At 38.9% G+C, this 22,009-nt stretch overlaps 1 protein-coding gene across 1 annotated transcript in view; it reads left to right on the top strand.

Annotated features, from left to right (window-relative positions):
* Positions 1 to 22,009, top strand: part of SERGEF (secretion regulating guanine nucleotide exchange factor) — a 151,007-nt gene that overhangs the window by 74,163 nt on the left and 54,835 nt on the right. The window contains 1 exon segment of the mRNA XM_027651185.1: positions 10,693 to 10,729. Coding sequence (XP_027506986.1) covers positions 10,693 to 10,729 — 37 coding nt within the window.

The raw sequence follows: 22,009 nt of genomic DNA, 5'->3' as shown, positions 1-22,009 counted from the left end.
GACAACAACAAGTTGGGTGGGAGTGTTGATCAGCTGGAGGCCAGGAAGGCTCCGCAGAGGTACCTGGACAGGCTTGATCAATGGGCCATGGCCAATTGGATGAGGTTCAACAAGGCTCAGTTGCTGCCCTTGGGTCACAACAACCCCATACAAGAGTACAGGCTTGGGTAAGAGTGGATGGAAAGCTGCCTGGCGGAAAAGGACCTGGGGTTGCTGATAAACAGCTGGCTGAACATGAGTCAGCAGTGTGCCCGTGTGGCCAAGGCCAATGATATCTTGACCTGTATCAGCAATCTTGTGGCCAGCAGGACTAGGGCAGTTATCATCCTGCTGTACTTGGCACTGGTGAGGCTGCACCTTGAATCCCGTGTTCAGCTTTGGGCCCCTCACTGCAAAAAAGACATTGAGGACATTCTCTGGAGCAAGTCCCGAGAAGGGCAACAAAGCTGTGAAAGGACGGGAGAATAAGTCCAGTGAGGAGTGGCCGAGGGAACTGGGCTTGTTTAGCCTGGAGAAAAGTAGGCTCAGGGGGGACCTTTTTGCTCTCTACCACTACCTGAAGGGGGGTTGTAATGAGGTGTGGGTTGATCTCTTCTGCCATATCTCAAGTGAAAAAATTAGAAGAAATGGCCTCAAGTTGCATTGGGGGGGGTTAGATTGGATATTAGGAAGAAATTCTTCATGGAAGAGGTTGTCAAGCATGGGAACAGGCTGCCCATGGAAGTGGTTGAGTTGCCATTCTTGGATGTATGTAAAAGCTGTGTAGTGGCACTTAGGGACATGTTATAGTGGTGGACTTGGCAGTGCTGGATTAATGGTTGGACTCAATGTTCTCAAACATTTTTTCCAAACTAAATGATTCTATGATTCTATAATTCAACTGTTCAATAAAAATACCTTTTTATCAGCTATGTAGAGTCACTTCAGACACTTTTTCCCCCCCCTAATTCTTCCTTTGTGTCTAGCATTAAGGCTCAGTCTCTGTTTGAGTCCTTGCAAATGGTATCCCTATTTATTCAAAAGAGCTTTTCTATTCATTTTTGCATTGGACTCTTAGCAAGTTCACATTTTATTTATTTCCGGCAAGCTTGCTGTAGGGAGCTGTGCTGTTAGTAAGTGCTACAGAAACAGAGAATCTAACACTGAAGAGCAGAGTTACATGATACCCTAAAGGCATAAACACCATTTATTTGGAGAGGTAAAGGAGCAGACAGTCAGCAAAATTCATGGCTTTATGTTTTTGTACAAGACTATGGAAACTGCATGCCTGCAGCTCTTCTGGAAACTAAATGAACCAAGAAAATTCTGTCCTCAAGTTGAGGTAGTTGGTGTATGAAAAATGTTTTTGTTTTCCTCTGTTGTTTATTTTGTCATATTTTAGGAGAAGTTCTTAATGTGCTAGTGGGTTTTTTTGACTGCGAGTTAAGTTGATAACATTTTTATTTTTACATGTATATATGTGGGGGAGGGAGAGATCAGTGAGTGTCGTGCTGGAAATCAGGCAAAAATTTGCATTCTTGCTGATGGTTATCTTAATATTTCCCAGTGGCATTGGGTCCAATGAGGGAGACTTCTAAAGATATTACACAGTAGTGGTTCTGTACTTTGAATAACCTGCTTATTCCTTTCAAATAACATAAAATGTTTTGGAAATTAAGTAGGTTTTTTTCAGTGTCACTGTATATATGTACTGCCAGTTTATGCAAGCAGCAGTATGCACTAAGGTCAGCAGGACTAGCAGAGAAATGAGCAGTCAATCCAATTGTGCACGAGAGCTTCCTTGAACATTTAGTAATTTCTCTGAAAATTAATCTTCCCACATCCCAGTGTTGAGAGTTGAAGAACTGAGATGTTTTAAATTCTGTCATAAATTTGGATTTATTGCTTTATTGCAGAAGCAAAAAAACCTCTGCACTGTAAAATAAGAGAAGGATTCCATAATGACATCAGTGGCGCTATTATTTCGACAATACCGTCAGGTGTTTGGGATGCAATTTTTAATGAAGGATAGTGTGGGTGAAAACCACGTAAAAGAAGAAAATACTATAAGAGGTTCAAAAAACCCGCCCATGGTTGAAAAAGAAGGGTTATGGAGGGTCAGCGACATCAGACCTGACATCGATGGGACCAAGTTCCCTCTGGGCAGCACGACTGGACAGGGCTAATGAAGTGGTGGCTGTTGTCCTGAGGTAGGATGGCCTCAGTCACAACCACACTGTCAGCACTTATCTCCTCTAAGAGGGTCTTCTAGGGACACTGTCTGCCTCTTCACAGCATGCAGTTAGAATACCCCGACAGTCAGTTGTTTGAGGGTATGAATATTACAAGAAGTGCTATTTTTCTTTTGAGTTAAAAAAAAAAAAAAAAAAAAAAAGCAAGGCTTTGTGCTATTGTGTAATCTTGCAGGCTGTGTATCCTGAGTTCACTGCAGTATGTTTGTTATGGAGAGGAACTGTAGCGACATCGCTTGCAGTAACAGCACAGTTAGGGGACAGCTGAGTTCCTGGGGAGAGCTCAGTTCCCATGATATGCACATTTGATTGCTCTCTGATTCTCCCCAGCTTCACTGAATATTCCAGAAAAGATTCCAAGTGCATTAAAAGTGATAGTCTGTTTTGCCACAAGGAAAGAGATTTGAAGCCCAGATGCTGTTGAAAAGCTTAAAAAAGCAGTTATATGTCCACAAAAGGAGTTTGGAAGTAGTTGTTTAAATGGAATTCAGTGTTTTGCTGCCAGATAATACTTGCTGTCATGATATTATTCCAAGCCTATAAAATGATTGATAATGTGTACTTAGACAGAATGTTTGTCTGCAATCATTGTTTAACAGAACCATTTCATTAAGTTCTGAGTACTAGAAATTAGCACATTCAGATAGGTAATGATGACATTTATGTGCTATAGTGAACTTTTGTCTTTTTGCTGTTTGCATGTACAAAAACACAGAAAGAAAAGACAGATACCAAGTGAGTTTTTTTGCAAGCTACGAGCTACAGTTCTTGACCTGAAAACATCAGAATAATCATAAGGATGTGTGTGTTGATGGTACAGTCAAATCACTGTATAAAGAGATTTTGAAACTTTGTGTTTCTGTGGTCTTGATTTATTTAATTTCTTCTGTCAAAATGGTGTTTGTGGCCTCAGATAAAGAGCAAACTAGCTGAAGTCCCCAAAGCAAACCTAAATAGATTGTAAGGTATTCATCTTAGTGCCTCTCATTCAACTTAGGAGAGAGAGGCACTGGGACTGTAAGGAGCTGAGAATTGTGCATGAAACAGTCTAAATCAAAATAATTCTGAGAAAAATGGTGAAGAAGTTCCCTTGAGTAAAGCTGCGCATCTGCTGAAGACCACATTCTGCGAGTTCATATTTGGATGTGGATAGAGAGATCTGTAATGTTAGTGAGGATTTTGGCCTTGTGGGATTTACGCTGCACAGTCATGGGTTTAGAAGTATGAACACATTACCAGTCAGGGCTGCTGTGATGAATGATGTCTTTATCAATCAGAAGGGATACTTAGTCTTAATTTTCACAACATAATAAAGACTGAATGGACATCTTGTTACAGGAAAGAAACTGGAATTGAATGACCATTTCATCATTTTCAAAATGATGAAAGGACAGACAAAAATTGGTTTGGGACTGAGGTCTTGATTACAAAAGTGGAAAATTTTTACAGACAGGTGAGGCTGAGTGATATATAAAAGTGGCAGAGCTTGATTTTCCTGGAATGAGAGATGCTAATGCTTTCTGAACCCCAAGGAAGTAAGAGAACTGCCTGAAGAAGGATACAAGAATTCATTGGAAAATCTTCAGGCAATGGAGAAGAGCAAGCTGACCTTGCTAACTTGTGAAGATTTTTATCAGTCTTGTCTTGGCTATATTCTGGTCATTCTACTAAAACCTGATACCACTGAGTGTTCTTACTGAGATCGTAGCAACTTTTTTATTGTCCTGGAGTCATCTAAAGATGAGGGGTTTTTTTGCTGGTGGACACAGGTCTTACTTCATGTTGACATCTCAATCCATCCATCCTCAGTCTGAGGCAAACAGTACATATTTCATTTTTTCAATGTGACCACAGTGTGACCAGTTTTTCAATGTCACCACACTTGCCTTCAAGCAGATTTAGTGGGTTCACGTGGGTTACTGTGATGTAAACCTTCCATGAAAATGCTGACTGCTTTAACAACTAGCTTTTCTTTTCTTCTTTTATTTTCATCTCCCATGTCTGATCTCTTTTGAGATTGTTGTGTTTCCTACCTGATATTAAAGATTAATTTTTTTTTGGCATGTGGTTTTGTTTTGGCTGGTTGGAGTTTTTTGTTTGTTAGTGAGGGTTTGGTTTGGTTTGGTTTGGTTTGGTTTTTTTTAATTGGTGGTTGGTTGGTGGTTTGGTTTTGTTCCCGTGTTGTTGTTTATAGGGAGTTTTGTGTGTTTTGTTTTGGTTTAGTTTTGTGGTTTTGTTTGTTTGTTTGGTTTTGGTTTTGTTTTGCTTTGGCCTAACAACTGTTTCCATCTTCTGCAAGCACTTGAGACCCAAGCTGCACCAACTGAATTGCAGAAGTGCAACTGCACCCTGTTAGCCACAAAAAGCTGTTCCTGGAAGTGTAGTGCTCAGTGAGTCAGTGGATAGCAGAGCAGTGTCATAGATAGCATTGTGTGGTTGGTGTCATAGAGTAGGAATGTGTGCAGAGACTTGCATAGATATAGATATATATACATCACTTGTGGCATGGAGAGTGTAAAGGCAAGCTCTTGGGGTTGGCCAATTGGCAGGGCAGGAAATTGAGTCATGGGAGACAGGACTGTGAAATGGTGGGTGGAGAAACAAGGGAAATGCTGCATGGGGAGAAAGCATTTGGTGCCTTGTGCTGCAAGTGACGCAGGCTTGGAATTAGTTTCAGGCAGGGAGGGCATAGATCATAACTCTGGAAGCTATAGAGTGCTATAAAATCTTTCTTTCAGAGCTTACTGCATCCTGGCAATGTCTTAATGCTTCTTCTCTTCCTCCATGCTTGCTAAGGTCCACTTCTGTGGCACATTAGCTTTTGGTTGGGTGTGTCTTAAAAAGGAATGTTTTCTTCCAGAAATTAGTGCACAGGCTTCAGTTTAAAATCTGTTATGAATTTTCTTGTTAGAGTGGAAGTCGAATTGTATACAAACTAAAAAGCAAATCACACAACATCAAAAAAATCTGCCTTAAGTTAAAGATTAGGTTATTAGATTGATGAAAAATGGAAAATGTCTTATGAGCTATAAGGACACTTGCCCTCTTACTTTTCACCTGCTACAGCCAACAGCTAGGAACATGTTTTGCATTAAACTAAACTTAGTCTTGTGCTCGCCAAGGAATGTGAATAGGTTAGCAAACTGCTTTCTTATCAATCAGGAGTCAAATGATCCAGAAGAGGAACACAGAGTTCCTAGTAAAGGATCTTTGGACGGAGGACAGCTTTGCTAATTAGATTCCTTTTACTTTATTTTATTTTATTTTTTCACATCAATAGAATTCTGAATACAAATGTAGTCAGACTGAGTATGTCAAACAGTACAAATTGTTGTTACGATACATTAATCAAGGGCATGGAAGAACAGCTCTGAGAAAGAAGATTCCCCTGTCTTATGTAAGTTTTGATCTGCAGTCTCTGGGTCACCTCATCTCCTTCCATTAGGACTCTGATCTCAGAATGAATAAAATTTGCCATCTTCTGGCCCTGACAATTTCCTTACAGTGATATTTGTCAAAACATTTGAGATACTGTGGCTAAAGTCCTGGATAAAAGTACTTACGTGTTCACTCTTTTGCAAGTTTCCTTCCCTTTCCTTGCCCCCTATGCTTTGGTGCAATTAGAAAGTTAGAAATGGTAGTGACTAGAATCTGGATACAACTTAAATGTCCTATCTTCATTCATCCTTAAAAATCGTTTTTGTACATTGTGCTCTCATCTCTACGAGGTGATGGAAGCCTCTGTAGCCTTTCATGTTTTGGGAAATAATTGCAACTGAAGGGAATTACTGTGCACTCACAGGGCAATGAAACAAAAATAAATGGCACTGAGGTCCTTTTGTTGTTCTAGCTAAGCACTCTGATGTTTGGATGCTTGCGATTTTTGCTTCTGCAATCCCTGTTGTGAGTGCAGCTCCCTGTGCCTCTTCCTTGCACCCCCTCTCTATACTGTCCCTTCCCCTCTGCTGCAGCGTGGGACTGACTTTGCCTGCAGTTCTGACTCCCATCTCTTTCCTGTTGGGTTGCACAACAGATCCTCAGTTGGAACCCTGGGAGTACAGAAAGAAAAGAAAGAATAGCCTTGTGGTCAAGGTACTAACTTGAAACTTGGATTTTTATACATTTTGTCAGACTTGTTTTGTTATAGTGTTCCAAAGTCCCTTAGGGGATGGCTGACAAAAGGTATTTTTGTCTCTTAATTGCCGTTTGAAATCAATAGGAGACTATGTCTAAATATCCACATGAGTTTTATCCTATGTGTGTTTGCTTGCTGTGTCCAAAGGTGAGAGCAATACTGTCTTACCTCATAGGACTGTGGGGGAAGCAAAACGAGGGATAGCTCTTCTTCAGAAAGATCTCTATCCCAGATAGAAGAGGGACGTGCTCTGTATTTACCTTCATATGTCTTCTGAACCTTCTTCCCTGATAAACATCTTCTTTAGTAGATAACCTTCTCTTCCTAATATGAGTACATGTATTTTTTTTTATATATTTATACACACACACACATATATATGGGAACAGTTATATAATATTTACTAAATGTTATTATTTTATTACTTCATATAGTGTTTTTAAGATAGGAAATTTTTTTACTCTTAAGTTAAATATTTTCCCTATCTTGAATAACCCACTGATTTTACATTCAGTCAATTAATTTTTTTTTGGACTGGACCATAAGCATATAGGCAGGCTGCAGAAAGATGTTGGTGTTTTGCCCAGAGTTCGTGGTTGCTGTGCTAAGGTCTTTCCTCACCATCCATGCAGCTTATGTCTGTGATTGTACTATTTATCATACTATTCATGATTAATAAAATGCTGGTCCCTTGGCTGCTTGTACCATGTGTGTTAAATCTGGATGGATGGATGGATGGATCTGAACCACAACCATTGCTAGGTAGAAAACAGCTTGAAAGCACACAATTTAAGCGAAGAAGGAAAAAATTTATGTGTGGTTGAAAGAGCACAGATAATAAGGTAAATAAGTTCTGAGTAAAATGGTCCCTAAGCATTTTTTACTAGCCTTATAGGCATTTATCAAATGCTTTGAGATTGTTTATATAGAGATCACAGTATTCTTCACAACTCTTCTGAGATTTCCCTCCAAACTGAGAACTTTAGTATGAATTGTTTCTGTGTAGAGGGTCATGTTTCTGAAGCTCACAGAATGCTTCACTCAGCAGCAATCTCTCTGATTTGTCTTTAAGATTAGTGAAAACATAATGTAAAATTATTGCCCAATTAGAAAGCATTATTATATGTTTATAAGTATCCTTGAATGTACTTATCCACTGGAACCATGCAGATGTCTGTTGGAATTTAATTTCTCTGCAGCACTTTGGGGGTGGGGACCAGAGAGAAGTAGCCAGAAAATTATGGTTGCTGCAGTAAATACCAGGCTTTTCCCAAGGACCTGCGCTGGCTGCAGAGCTTGTTACATCTAATGTAAGCATAAAACATCTGTTCAGCAATGCTGTTGTCTGGCTGGTCTGTCTTTGTATCAGCAAATCAATCATTCTTAGCTGATTGTTGCCTACTGTGGGGAGTCACTGGGGGGAAAAGAGGGTGTCACATTCTAAAGCTTATTGTAAAAAAGATGTTGTGAAATACCTGCAAGGCAGTGCTGTTCATTAAGCAGTGGTAACCTGGCTTTACCTCTGTGGTATGGTGTGGTCCCTCCTGAGCTCTGGAGTCATAGGTGTGCTGGCCAGCAGAAATCTTGTGGGTGGATGGTGTAGCTTGTAATAAGCAGCATAGATGGTGAATAAGGTGTTCCAGAAAGCTAACTTTAGAGTCCCCTGAGGGTTTTTTTTTATTTGGGGGTTCCTCCAAAGTCAGTCTGTGTTGTCAGTTGGTGAAACCCTGAGATAAGACAGAGTTGTGGTGAACCTTGTGCTCTCAATCTAGCAAATTCTTCTCTAGAGCATAGAGCTGCTCCTGGTACATGGCATGTGATGTCCTTCCTCTGGGCCACTGAAAGTGAATCCACTGCCTTCAGCAGCTTGTGATTTTGTTTGACTTCAATCATTTCTGGCAAAGGTGGCACTTCCACTGAAGTGGCTTTTACCCACCCAAAAGGGGTGAGGCAGCACTACTCACTGATGCTTTGCAGTAGCTTGTACCCCGTCAACCCCAGAGCTGTAGCTAGTGTGTTTGCACAGTTCATTGGCCATGAGTGGCTGCCATGGGGGCAGCTCCCCAGCACTGCCCAGTCTATATGATGCAGGAATTCCTGGACTGGATTGACTGACTCCCTTACAATATGATAGCTGGCTATTGGGTGGCTCTGAACAGTGGGCTGAGTAACAGCTCCATGAATAGCGTGCAAAGCTGTTTGAGATCACCAGCATTCTTTTATCTGGCTTGCAGGCTCTGTAAATGCCTCTATTAGATGTAGGAAGAAAATGCTTCTTCGTCAGGGAATGTTTTTTACAATCTAAATAACACCTTGTTTGTGTGGGGCTTTCTTTTTTCTTTTTTAATGTAGTGTTTCTGAAGCAGGTCCTGGCAGCATCAGTCACCAGCCTGAACAGTTCTTTTGTGCCGATGCTTTTGAATCTGTGTATTTCCTAGGGAAGTAGCCAAGATAGGATTATACACACCTCAGAAAAAATTTATTTATTTTATTAGTGGCAGCTCCAGTATATCCAGTTTTCAGCACTTGGTGAAGATGAGAATTTGCTCTTTTGCTAGAAAGGCTTTTCTTGTGTTTCCATGTGTGGATCTTGTTTCCATGGCATCAGCTTTTAAGCTTGAGAAGTACAGGTGAGAGCATTAGCTAGTAAATAGGCATTAGGAACCAGCCCAGCTCCTGTGTAGGGTTCTGTCTTGTGGTGAGGATAGTGATCTTGGATATGCTAATGATTTATGCATTTAACAGTCAGGATTTAGAGTTTCTCCTGTCTGCAATATTGTGGGATAAAAGACTTGATGCAATCCTGCTAGTGCTCTTGCATTATGTTGCTTTTCCTGCTGCTCTGTCTTGATTTTTCTGAAGATGAGGCCTCGTGTCCTGTGTCTTGAATTATTTTTTTTTTGTTTTCCAAAATGCTTTACTGTGCTGGCTAAGCACTCCTATCCTAAAGAGTCTTTTTTGTCTTTCTTGCCAGTATTTTGTGGCATTGCCCAGATGTTTCCATGTTACATTTGTGATGCGGGTGCATTGTGAGCAGTAGTGATTGAGGTGTTCATTTGTAACATAAGTGCTCAAACTAGTCTGTGTCTTTGGGTGTTTCTTCTCCAGTAAATACTCAAGCACAGTAAGCTGACTACAAGATCTGTTTTATTAACTTCTGTGGTTTTATGTTCTGCAGCGATTGAGGTGATTATAGCTTTTTCTCTGGCCATAAAAACTATAAAGTTATGCATGCACAAAGTCATATAAAATTTTGATGGTGTGGACTTCTATTTTTCAATATAATTGAGCATATACTTCTGTATTCTATTTTACCATTGTAAATACACTTCAAGGACAATGTGCCTATTAATTTTCTCCAGCTCAGTAGTAGGTGTAATGGGCAAGTAGGTGCAAGACAGTGAACGAGAGACAGGATTTTGAGAGGGTTGCTTTTATTTAAATTAAAAACTTGAGGACACTCAGCAGAGTAACTTTGTGTAAAGTGATGTCTGTGTTGCATAAGACAATTATGCCAGCAATGAGATTGAGAAAGAATTCAATGGGAAAGACAAGTCCTTGCAGTAGGACAGTGGGCTGCTCTTGGTGCTTGTGTTACCATAATCTGTGAAAAACTTAAAAGAACTTAGTGATACTACATGATATGTGCTAAAGTAGTTTAAACATCAGACATGTTCACAGCAGCTGCAAAGAAAGACAAATACATTGACTATGAGTTTGCTTTGAGAAGAAGTTAATAACTGATTTCCATCATTAATGACCTAATAGAAGAGTTGAGTTCTGTGATAGTTTTTCTCCATGTTAGTCAAATGGCCAAAGGGATCATATCACTTTAGGTTCAGCACGCTGAGCCTGTGTACTTTGAGCAGTTCTCCAGGGATCAGCTGGAAAAGCAGTGTGGATAAGAGAAATGGAGATCTTCATCGCCCTTTTGAATCCCATCTGTCTCTATGGCTCTGAGCTTGCAAAGGTTTAATCTGCTTTTGCTTTATGCCTCTTGTTGGATCCAGTGAACGTTTTCAAGGGTGTGATGTTTTTGTAGAATTGTGACCAATCTTACTTCAGAGGATTGAAATGTCAGTGGTGACTGCATTTGGAAAAGAAAATGCCTCCATTAACAAAACAAGCATACACCCCTACCACTGAGCCCCTAAGTGAGGTTACAAATGAAATTTCATTTAAGAGTGACAGATCTTCAACCTTGATTTTGCATCCTACAAAGTGTAGTTGTTTGTTTCAGGTTAATTTTTAATTTCCTATCATAATTGTGGCTGTTTTCCTACTGGTGAGCAGGTTCTCATTTAGTCATACGTATTTCTTTTTCAGATTGCATGTGGGTCAGAGCATAATCTGGCAGTAGTTGGTAAGTAGCTTAATTTTATAACAAATCCTCTCACCGTTTTTCATTTTTAGTAGCACAAGATGAAAGAAAAACGTGTGCATCAAACATACTGAGTGATTAAGAGCATTGTGTGCAGCTGAAAGGAGGAAAGTAACATATAGATATGGAGGAAAGAAGGAGAGAATCCAGTGACATAAGTGGTGATGATGAAAATGTGTCCTTATAGACCAGCCCCTGTAAGGAGAGAGAGGCTGATGGATGTAACAGCAAAATACATTTGCGAAGTGGTACAACCTCTTTGGATTGGAGCCATTGCAACAATTCAAGCTGGAGATTCAGAATAGCATCTAAGCTGAAGCTGATGAAAAGTATCTTTGTTTAATAAGACTAAAGTTATTAACATGGAAATTTTCAGTGACAAAAAAAAAAAAATCCTGGGTCTTTTGTAGCTCGAAGCTTGGAAAATCTTCAAAATGTCAGTCAATGGTAGTCAGTTTTTTTTAGTGCATTTTAGTATAAAATGCAGCTGTTGTAATAGTGATGAAAGTACTAGAAAGCTAATGTCAGTGGAGAAATTGAATTTTGTGTACTAATTCCAGGAACAATCAGATCCTTGCTTTCATGTGATGAGTTGATAACTGAAGTTTGAGACATGTTTGCTATTATTTAGAATTACTTGTTTAAGAAAATTTTTAACTGTAGATTTTCAAGTACTTTAAAAAAGGAGGTCAGCATAATTATCCCCATTAATAGTTGGGCAAGACAGATGAAGAAAGGAATTCTATGCTAATCAGAGCTGGAATTGAAACAGTCTTCTAAGTTTCAGTTCAGCACTCTATCCTCATAGATACTTTTGATTGCCATGACTGATGTACTGAGTATTAAGTAAATAATTTCCTTAATTTTTTTTTTAAGTGTGGTATGACAGATGCAGAGAAAGCAGCTCTATGGTATCCAACCTGCATTCCATGTTCTAATTGTTTAGGTTTTGTTAAGTGGCCACAGAGGTGGCATTCTGTCTATATAGTGTATTTCCATATATGATGTAGTATGTTTTCCAATTATCGTTCTTCAGTTAAACCTTGTAGTGAACTTGTTAAGTTCTACTTAGCTTATGGCTGGATTTAAGAAAAGATTTTCCCTTTGCCTTCTTCCTACTTGTTCAGAGTCACATGCCTGTATTCATTGTCAGGCTGGTGCTTCTGAATGTCGACTGAAGAGCAATCTTGTTTCTTGCTGAATTGATGAAGTAAAAGTGTACTGTTGGCAGATCCCTCCAGTGTGCATGAAAGCAAAGCATTGAGTTTGAACAACCTTCTCTCTCCTTATGTCCTTTTAAACTTTCTGCCTTCTAGGCAGAAATCTCTGGAAAAAATGAGTAGGGGAAAGAAATTCTAGAAGAAAGTTACAATAAACTAAAAACTTTGCATATGTAAAGAACATCATATGCCTTTCTAAGCTGTGTGCTATGCTCATTGAATTCAATGGGGAAATTATCAATGCTGGAAGCTAGTCAATTTTATTTTAAGGACAACAGAAATGTGATGTTGCAAATTTTTTGAGCTGAAGAACTGTGATACAATTTATCCCCCAAATGAATTTTTACATATGCTTTTAAAAGGTTGACATTTTAGAACATTCTGTGGTAGGATTTTTCTCATCACTGGTCACTCTTAGTTCAAAGCTGTCAGCTGTTATAGCCCTTAAAGATATCACACGGATTTCCATGAATGTGTCTACTTGATTGCACAATTTTTTAATAACTTATCATTCAAGCAGAGTTTGTTTAGATCAATGATATCATCAATGTTTTTATTAATTAGTAGATCCTTGAATGATTTACTTTTAAACTGAAATAACTCAAATTCGATATGAAGGGTAAACTGAAAAGCCTTTAACAGTATATTCAAGTCACTATTTCTAGCTGTATATACAAATGTGTTGGGTTTTTTTTGTTGCATCATCTTTTAAATAGAAACATTTTCAAGACAGAAGCTGGATTTATGATTCATTCCACAAATGCTGAAGTAGTGTTCCAATCATCTTGCCGGGGATACAAGCTGTTTGATTTGTAGGGCTAGCAAGCAGTTAGGTTCTGTCATGTTACTTTATATAGTCTGCATCCATTTGTATGGTTCAGTTATTTGAATTCTCTTTTCTTGCTTTCTTCTAATGAATTCAGCGCAAAATTTGTCTGTTCTCTTCACTGTGATGGCCCTTACTCCCTTTTTTTTTTGTGGCAAAATTAGTAGAATTTCAGTTTTAATGTGATCATGAGGTAAATGTTTGGTAGAAAGGATAATGAGATAAGGATTGTCTCAAAATTTGCCTACTTTTTTAAACTCAGTGAGTTAAAAGTTGATATTAGTACATGAAACAATGTAAACATCTTCAATTCTAGCCCCTGGCAAAAACAAATTTTTGTTTTGGTTTGGAGTTGTCCTGTGATATTAATTCTCAAATTTTTAAGTATTGTAATATCTTTTCATGTTTGCTTGACTTTTCACTTGAGAACAAAAGTCCTGGCCTCATAAGAAAAGACCTTGCACTTTTCACCTCAATCAAGGAGTAACCATCATGGGAGCCAGCCTATTTTTGACTGAAAGAGAAGGAAATTTATTTAATAAAAGTTGTATAACATGCCAGAAAAGCATTTTCCAGCACTGAAAACTGTGTGTGCATTTACTGAGCATGTCAAAGGTGGCTTTTCTACCTGAATATGGTACTGCAATGTTAGAGCTGAACTTCATGATACTAAGACAGAATCTTTGAATGCCTGCAGCATACAGTGAAACTAAATCACTGTGACGAAGTTGAGCTTTTCCAGGTTTGTGAGTCTATAGTGTTTTCAACAGTGAAAAAGTAAGGAGGTTTGATTGTTACCGTAAAACGCATGTGTTTAAAAATGGTACTTATGGAGAAGGTTCTTTGACCCTCCTTTTTTGTAAAAGAGAACACTTAGCATACCACATGCAGCTCATGTAATGCTACAACTTAAATAATCAAGCAGTACTAACTATGCAGAAGTAGAGATGCAATAAAATGCAACAATGCCTTGACTATGCTTCAACCACAGGGCACGAGACAGAATGCCTTGAAGAACCTCCAAATGCAAACGTCTTGTTTTTATTAAAATGAAATACTGAAATTTTATTCAAGCTTCTTTGAAGTAGTTAAATAAAAAAAATCATTACAAGGATGACAATTCTGTAGTCTGGCTCCCCAAAACCTTGGTAATGCATAATATCTCCTTTGCTCTTGCTTTTAGTACTTTTCTCAACCTGTATAAACCAATAAAAATCTTCTAAACAAAAGGTACTAGAGGATGTGTAGGGAAAAGTGGCTGTTTTAGAAACAGTTTTAAAAGCTAATTAGTTTCAGTTGAAGTCCAGCTTTAAAGCAGCCTTCAAAGGGGAATTTGTGTGTTTGGAAGAGAGAGATGAGGATATTTCAAGTTTACCCTCTTCAAAACACCATACCAGAAAATGTGAAGTGTTCAGACACGTGATTACTTCAGATAGCACAAATGGCTTTTCCTTGCACTTTCATAGTCAGTGTGGTGAATTCTGACTTCTCAGAGCTATGTTAATTTCTTACATGGAGAATTTAAGATGTCCTTCAGTGAGGTAGTCAACAAATCCAGTCTTGGGTACCTCTGTGTAGCATCCCACACCATCAAGGCACTGCCAGTGCGGGTGATGGTGATGCATGAGTGTTCACAGGAAGAAACTGGGGGCTTTGTGATTATTTTTGTTGTGCAGTTACTCATTTGATACTTGTCTCTGCCTTCTTCAGCTTTTTTTTCTTTTTAGGTTACCTACTTAGCACTGCTTTTCACATGACTAATGGTAGGGGAGAGGGCACCATTAATTAATGTTAGTTAACCAACCCCAAATGCCAAGGTGGCCAGCCAATCATGAATTTTTTTTTCACTTGGAAGCACAAGTGACATATGAGGAGACAGGGTCCTGACTGATCACATTAAGCACCATTTCAGAGTGTTCAATGCAACAGCATTATCATGAAACATTTTTAAAATCACTTCTCAACATTTCTGCTAAATCATAGACCCTACCAGAAGAGGGTTAGTTTTGTCTCCCACTGCCTTTTTTGTTTGCTGTATTTTAGAACAAGCTTCAAGATTCTGTCTTCTCTGTGGCTCATGTGCAATTGCAGCTGTAAGTATCATGACACGGGCATTTGTATCCTTCTGAAGCTGGAATTCATCCAGCTAGAGAGTAAACAGCAATAATAAATTTAATGGAAGTAGCCTTTGTAGAGGAAATTAGGATAAAATATCCCTTCGCTCAAATGGCAGGTCATGCTTCAAATGGTCTGAATTGAAGTGTGCAATAGTGCTAGAGAGGCAGCAAAAGGGTTGTTTTTTTGTGATCTGTTAAAATTTGTTTTTTATATTCTTATGCTGGTAGGACATGGCAATTATGAGCCGAAAAACAAACGTGATCAAAGTGATCAAAACTTAGGGAGCTGGTGATACACATCCTGAGGTGGTAGTGGTGTTAATGGCATCCCAAACACTTTGGTTCCACATTTTGTAATAAGGAAGCTGAAGGGTTCCTACGTGGGAGCCACTACCTCTTAATTAACAAGTTACAATCTCTTAGTAAAGTTCCACGATTCCAACTGAATTATTGTATAAAGCATCAGCCGGGAAAGTACTGTAACAGATTATGAAAGATATATTTCTATGGCAGAGTGAGCACCAATGGGGAGAGGAGGCTGTGCAGGCTGATGGACGGATCTCTGCGTTATGCTGACAGTATTATTTAGATGTTCGCGGCAGCCCCACGAAGCCGGCAGATGTAGTCATGTGTCTGACATTTGGTCCCGGGGGACTCAGCAGTCTGTCATGAAGAGAAAAATCATAAATTCTCTCTGTTGCTGTAGTATTTGGAGGAATCTTCAGCATACACAGTGGAGGGCACTGGTGTTCAGCAAGGAGCTTGAATCTGCTAGTCTGTTGCTTTATTTATTATGCATGAAAAATCCCAGTGCAGCCAGGGTCTCTATTGTAAAGGTTTCCTGGCAGACCAGCATGGAGTCATGTTGCAGCACGCTGTCTCTTTGCATTGCAGCACTAATCACATTCTCTGCTTATTAAAGGGCACCTGGCAGGACTTCGAGTAACCATCACTGTTGTCATTTTCATGTGGGTTATATGTCGACCTTCTAAATTTATTCCCTGGCAGAGCCATTTGGTATGTCATTTAGCTCTTAATGTGGCTTTGACTGTTAAAATAGCTCTTCAAACTATAAGCTGCTTTGGTTATATTAGTTGTAAAAAAGCAGCACCTGTCTGAGTGCTTTTTACAAAACTGGATACAGATCTGACATCACAGTTTTCCTGTTGTGTTTAGATACAGTGAGCCCTAACAGTGTTGTTCAAATGTCTTCTCCCTTTATGTTTCTTTTCTGTAGACTGTTTCATGCTCCAGGCAAACTAATTGTTCCTCTGGTAAGATGGAAGCTGAAAATGAGTTTCAAATGTCTGATTTTTTGGTTATTTTCAGCAAGTTATACTCACAAAACCTGATCCTCTGATCTCTTAAAATTTCTTTTCCAAGGGCTAACGAAAAGTCAAGCTTTCAAGTATCTCGTGAATTTGTAGGTGTAAGGTGATCAGGAGAGAAATGAGGAAATGATAATTTGAGCACTTGGAAAAGCCTTCTGATGGGGCTAAAAATAGCTTTGTATCAACTGAATTGTCTAAAGTCAGTGGCTGCTGGCTACAAGAAATAAGGATATTTTTCTGTGAAAAGCTAATTAGATCCACAAGAAAAAATGGGATTGCATTGATTAGAAAGAAACTCCAGAGTTTAGGATAATATCTGGCTGAACTGCATCTTCTGTGACTGAAATGAAGTTTTACAGCTACATTGTCTTCCAGGATTTGTCCTGTACTGATGCATGTTTTGGGTGATTTGACTATCCAGAATGCTTTGTTCAGCTTCCTCTTTGCTCTGTATGGCTTATCGATTTAGATTGTGAAATCTTTGGGATAAAACCTGCCTCTGAGTGTGTTTTAGAATTGCACAGAGTAATGCGATCTGATTTTTTTTTTTTTTTAATACTGCATTACAACTAATAATAGTTGCAATCACTTCCCTTCCCTTCCCCTCAGAGAGGCAATTTTGAAATATAATTAATTTTTGTGTGTGTGTGTCTCTATCTTAATTTATATCATTTAGCATATAAACAGGTAATAATGCAGTGCTTGTCATATTGTTTACCGTGTGGTTTCCTGCTGTTACCAAATACAGAGCTGTTTAGGCTCTGAGGATAAAAGCTGTTATTTTCCTATATAAAAAGCTCATAGTTCTTGCAAAATTTTTAACTGAACTTTTCATGTCACCGTGGTGTCAGCTTAGAGTTTGTCTAGAGTTGAGCTCTTGTGCGCTGTCATTCTGTTTCCTCTGAGATGCTGCATCACATCTACTGGGATAAATCTGCTGCGTCAAGAACCCTCCAGAAGATGGGGAAGAGGCGAGTGTGCAATATTAACCTCTGGTGACAGCTAAAACCATCCAGCTGGAGCTGTGAGTGGCAGTTAGAGGAGATAATTGTCATAGAAAGCCAGCAAACCATCAGCAAATGCCACCAAACAAGAATTGCTTGAAGCAGAATGAGTGGAGAGTACCTTGCAGGTATTGGTGTAAAGTCATTCCACCTGGTTTTAGAAAACTGGGGAAGATAAGAACACTCTGAAGAGTGGAGGCTGCAGTACTGATGCATGCAGTCCTTTTTCAGAGGGTTCACTGGATGGATACTAAGTATTTAGAAAACAAATTAGATTTTATCATATTTGTTTACTCGCAGGCTCTAAGCAGAGCAATTACTTTAAAGCAGAAGAAAAATATATTCAATATATCTAAGGCATATTTATCTGAATTTTCAAGGAAGCAAACAGAAGTAACAAAAATAGGCACCCTTGCTCACCAAAGAGAGATGAAGTGTTTGTTAGCTGTAAAATGAAATAAAAGGAAGGACAAATATTGGGCTTCGGGGAGTCATCCAGAGCATGGAGGAGAGATGCTCACCCAAGTGAAAGCACAAGGCCAGCAAAGCAGCTGAAAGCTCTTGGAAGGGCAACAAATTAAGGCTTCAGCACCATCCTACTGTGCAGCATTGAAGTAAGCTGTGCTGGTAATTCTGGGTTCTCTACATGCAATGACCTCGACACTTAAACTTCTAAGTGTTATCATGGAGTAGAAAGTTTGCAGTTAAATGGCTGACAGGAGGGAAAGGTGGTTTATATTTAGAAAGCTGGTGTGAGGAGTGCCCTGACAGTGCTGTAGGGTTTGTGGCTCTCCAGGAGGGAATATCTTGCTATAGAACCTCGGGTTGACACCTACGTGCTTGTGTGTTGTCACTATCCAGATCCTTTGTGGAGCCCTAAGAAATTTTCCTGTCAGTGCGCAAGTAAGTATCTGTGACCTGGCTATAAGGGAATAATCTCTGAAGCTTTTTTCTTCTGATATTTTTTTGTGTGTGTCTTGTTAACACTATCTTAAATACTCTGGGTAGTTTTTTGCTTAATAAAAACATCTGATGTAGGGATTTTTTGTACTTTTGAGATTGACTTGACTACGGGTTGGGATTTTTCACAAATGCACATTTGAAAGCCACCTTTGCTGACCAGTTTTTGGACTTTACAGTGCATTTTGATCACATGGTTTTACTGTTCTCTTTTAGTTATGAAGGTCAGAAAAATCTTTTAAAAACCAAAGCTGAAGGCAGGGATGCTGATAGTGACATAGGTTTGAGAGATGATGTTGTAGGGAGACATGTGAAATATTGCAAGGCTGGTGATGAGACAAGGACACTTCTGGGACAACACACATACGCTTTCTATGGCTGTAATTACACAGGACTAAATGCACACATTAAAGCAGGCTTCCTGAAGCTTTTGTAAACCAAGGTGGATGGGGAATTGTTTCTCTGCCTTTCCGTAAGGGCAGATCCTCTTTTCCTGCTTTAGGAATTAGGACTTTGAACTTGAAGGTAGTGGAAATTTTAGAAGAGAAAATCTGGAGGTATTAGCTGGCAAGCAAGATTATTTTACTTACTAATAACAAAGTAGAAGCCATTCAAGCTTGCAAGCCTAGAGCAAACTTTCAGGGTCAAAATAAAGCAGTTTATTAAAAATCATTGGCTTTAGAGGGATAAGCATTTAAAAAAAATATTACAGGAAAAAAAGTCAAACCAGAGATTAAAAGTTGGCATATTTGTAAAGATTGCCCTTCACTTGTCCTTGCTTTTTGAACTTGTTTCACTCAAGTGCTTCTTTATGGAAGGGAGGTAACAAAGTAATTAAAATAAAAAATGCTTTTGAGACTCATTTCACTATTGTGCTTTTTCCTGTGCATTTGTGGAGTCTCTGAGGAGCAACCAGTCTAAACTGGGACTTCTATTATTTCTGAAAAATGTCTTCACATAATTTTATTTTTAGATTGTTGGGCTTATTTGAACAGTGAGAAAGCGAGAAGGACTGAAAGCTGTACAAACAGGGTTTTAAGAGACATTTAGCACAGCACATTTAACATTTCTTGTGGAGCAGTGAGAAGGGTTAATATATTTGTGGTGATCAAGTAAATCAAACAGGAATCGGGTCAAGCATATTGTACTTGTTTATGGCACAGTTTCAAACATGACTGTTCTTAGCAGCAAGCTGAATGAAGTGAGAGACTGCTCCTACATATAAAAGTCTTGGTACCCATCAGTCTTTTAGGAGCCAAATGCCTGTATTACCTGTGTATTTGATTGTGATTGCTCTAAATTTGCTAAGGATGGTAGCACACCTGTCAGTGTTCTTGAAACCAAAGAAACACAACCACCACAAACAGCAATAACACTCACCCCCAAACTAGTGATTTTGAAAAACAGTATGGTGAGTCCTTCTTGGTAGATTTTTCAGATGAGATAGTGACATTTTGCTTAGTTTAGTTCTGGCCTACATACTTCTCCCCTCCACAAATGTAATGGAATAATTACTGTTGAGAAGATAATATATGATGTATTGATTCTGGCATAAACTTTGTTTGTATATAGTCTTGCACTGATTTGCTAAATTAAATGTTGTCTAGGAAGACCTTCATATGATGCCAGGAATTCGTGTTGAAGGCTTAGCTTTCTTCTCTCTCCCTTTTGTACAGATTTAGCATCTTATTATATCCTTACTCTGTAGCCTTGTATTGGAACAAATTACTAGATTACTACAAAGTGATTATGATGGGGAGGACTAGTCCAAGGCCATAGGTGGAAGAGGTGAAACTTCGAAATCAGCCAATAAAGAGAACATGGAAATCCAATTTTAACTCTGTTCTCACACATGGGTAATATTCACTTGCTCTTTGTTTTTTATGTGGGCTATTTCTGTGAGTATGAGGTTACACACAGGGAGCCTGGCATCCATATTTACTCTTTTGTACACCTTTTTTCTGAAATACCTTCAATCAGCTCATGTAATGCTGTATCCCAGTGAAATTTCTGATGCTTATCCCAGCTATGAGAGTGACCTCCAATGTTCTTTCTGACCCTTCCTTTGGTCCTCCCAGACCTGAGTTCCTCTGTGGAATTTTGCAAAATGTAGCAGATTCTCAGTTTTGATATAATGTGACCTGCAGTGCTAGTGACTTAAAAATCTATCAGCTGTTCACCAATCTCCTCTTATTCACCTTGTGAAAGAGAATCAAGCTGTTCTGAATCCCCCAGAGTGCCACTGCCAGTGATGCTTTCTGTAATGCAAGACACAATCCTTTTATGATGAGTGAAGGACATACATGGGTAGAAGATTTCGGTTTCCACTTTTCTCAGTAGGAAAGAATTTCTGTCAGTTAAGAATTTTGAATAGAAAGAATTCTGAACTTGATGATTTTTCGTTTTTTGGTTTTTTTTCCTTGTGGATGATGCTGAGAACAACAGTTCAACCAAAGATGGGAAAATTATTCTATCAGGATACATCATTAATCACCTCCACTTCCCCTCCTTTAGGCATTTTGACATTCATTTTTTAAAATATTTAATCTGTCATGACCCTGGTAACAAATCTCAGTTGCCAAGAGACTGAACAAGTAAGCAGATGCTTTGCTGTGAATGTCTAAGATATTAAACTGGAGGTTGGCTTCCCTATGCCTTTGATTTTCAGTGCCACCAGCTGCTATCTTGCTGAGTTGAGACATCTCAGAAAATGGGCGGGATGACAAGCTACCCTAATCCATATAATTTTGAGTAGGGAGCTTATTTGGCTTGAAAGGTATGTTTGCTTTGGCTTTCAAACTTCCTATTTTTCCCCCTGAACTGCTTCCTCTCGTGTGCTTTCTCTTGTACTGTTTTGCTGGGGGGGGAAGTTTGTTTTGGTGGGGGGTTTTTTGTGTGGGTTTTTTTTTATTATTTATTTTGTTTTGTTTTTTGAGTTCTGAACATTTCAAGGTCTTTTCAAATTGAATGAGATTAAATGTGTGTCTCTTAAAACCCTGAAACACACTGTGCTTCTAAATGAGCACATGGGACACTTGGTGTGTGATGTGTCAGTGGTGAAAGATGTATGTGTGCTCAAAGACTGTTTTCCAGTGTAGCCTGCTGAATTTTGTTGTGTTAACAGCATCCTGGGAGCTGTTACATTTGCCACCATGTGCATTTTTTTGTGATATTGATTTAATAAATGCTTACTTGCAACTCCTGTAAAATAAATTATTCCCTAGTTTTGATAGGAATAATTCATAATTTGTTACTGTTTCCTGCTGATATGATATAGTAGATCAAATATGTGACTTTTACTTCAAGGGAAGTTTTATAATTTAGGCCTCCAAATGGGATTATTTTAGAAATAGTTGCATACGAGTTCATCCTGTTGAGGTGTGCTTTACATTGAACATGCAGGAGGATGTGTTATGTATGAAATATTTGTAGCACTCATTGGTTCTCTATGATGCAGACCCTTTGCATGGGTGATTCTGGCCTTTTCTGAGAAGCAGATGTTTGCTTAGGCAATAAAAGTAAGTACTTTATTTGTACTTCTGTACAGAGGAGGGGAAGGTCTCACTAGTCTGTGCTCTACTATGAGTTGTTGGACAGGCCTCTCACCATCTGGTTTGTGGTAACTAAACGTGCCTTTAGTCTCCTCTACTACAGGAATTCTTGGTGGACAATGAAAGGTTTCATACCAGAGGCAACTTTTAGATATGTTTATTTAAACTGGAATCTTCCTTTAATCCCAGTAGTGCAGTTCTATTCCTCTCCCATAGGGAAATGCCAGGCAGGAAGAAGGCAGCTGTGAATCTC

Source organism: Corapipo altera, unplaced genomic scaffold (genome assembly GCF_003945725.1).
Source record: "Corapipo altera isolate COAL_440 unplaced genomic scaffold, ASM394572v1 78, whole genome shotgun sequence".
Classification (NCBI taxonomy): Eukaryota; Metazoa; Chordata; class Aves; order Passeriformes; family Pipridae; genus Corapipo; species Corapipo altera.
Note: the sequence above shows the minus strand (reverse complement) of the source record. Positions and strands in the feature narration are given on the sequence as shown.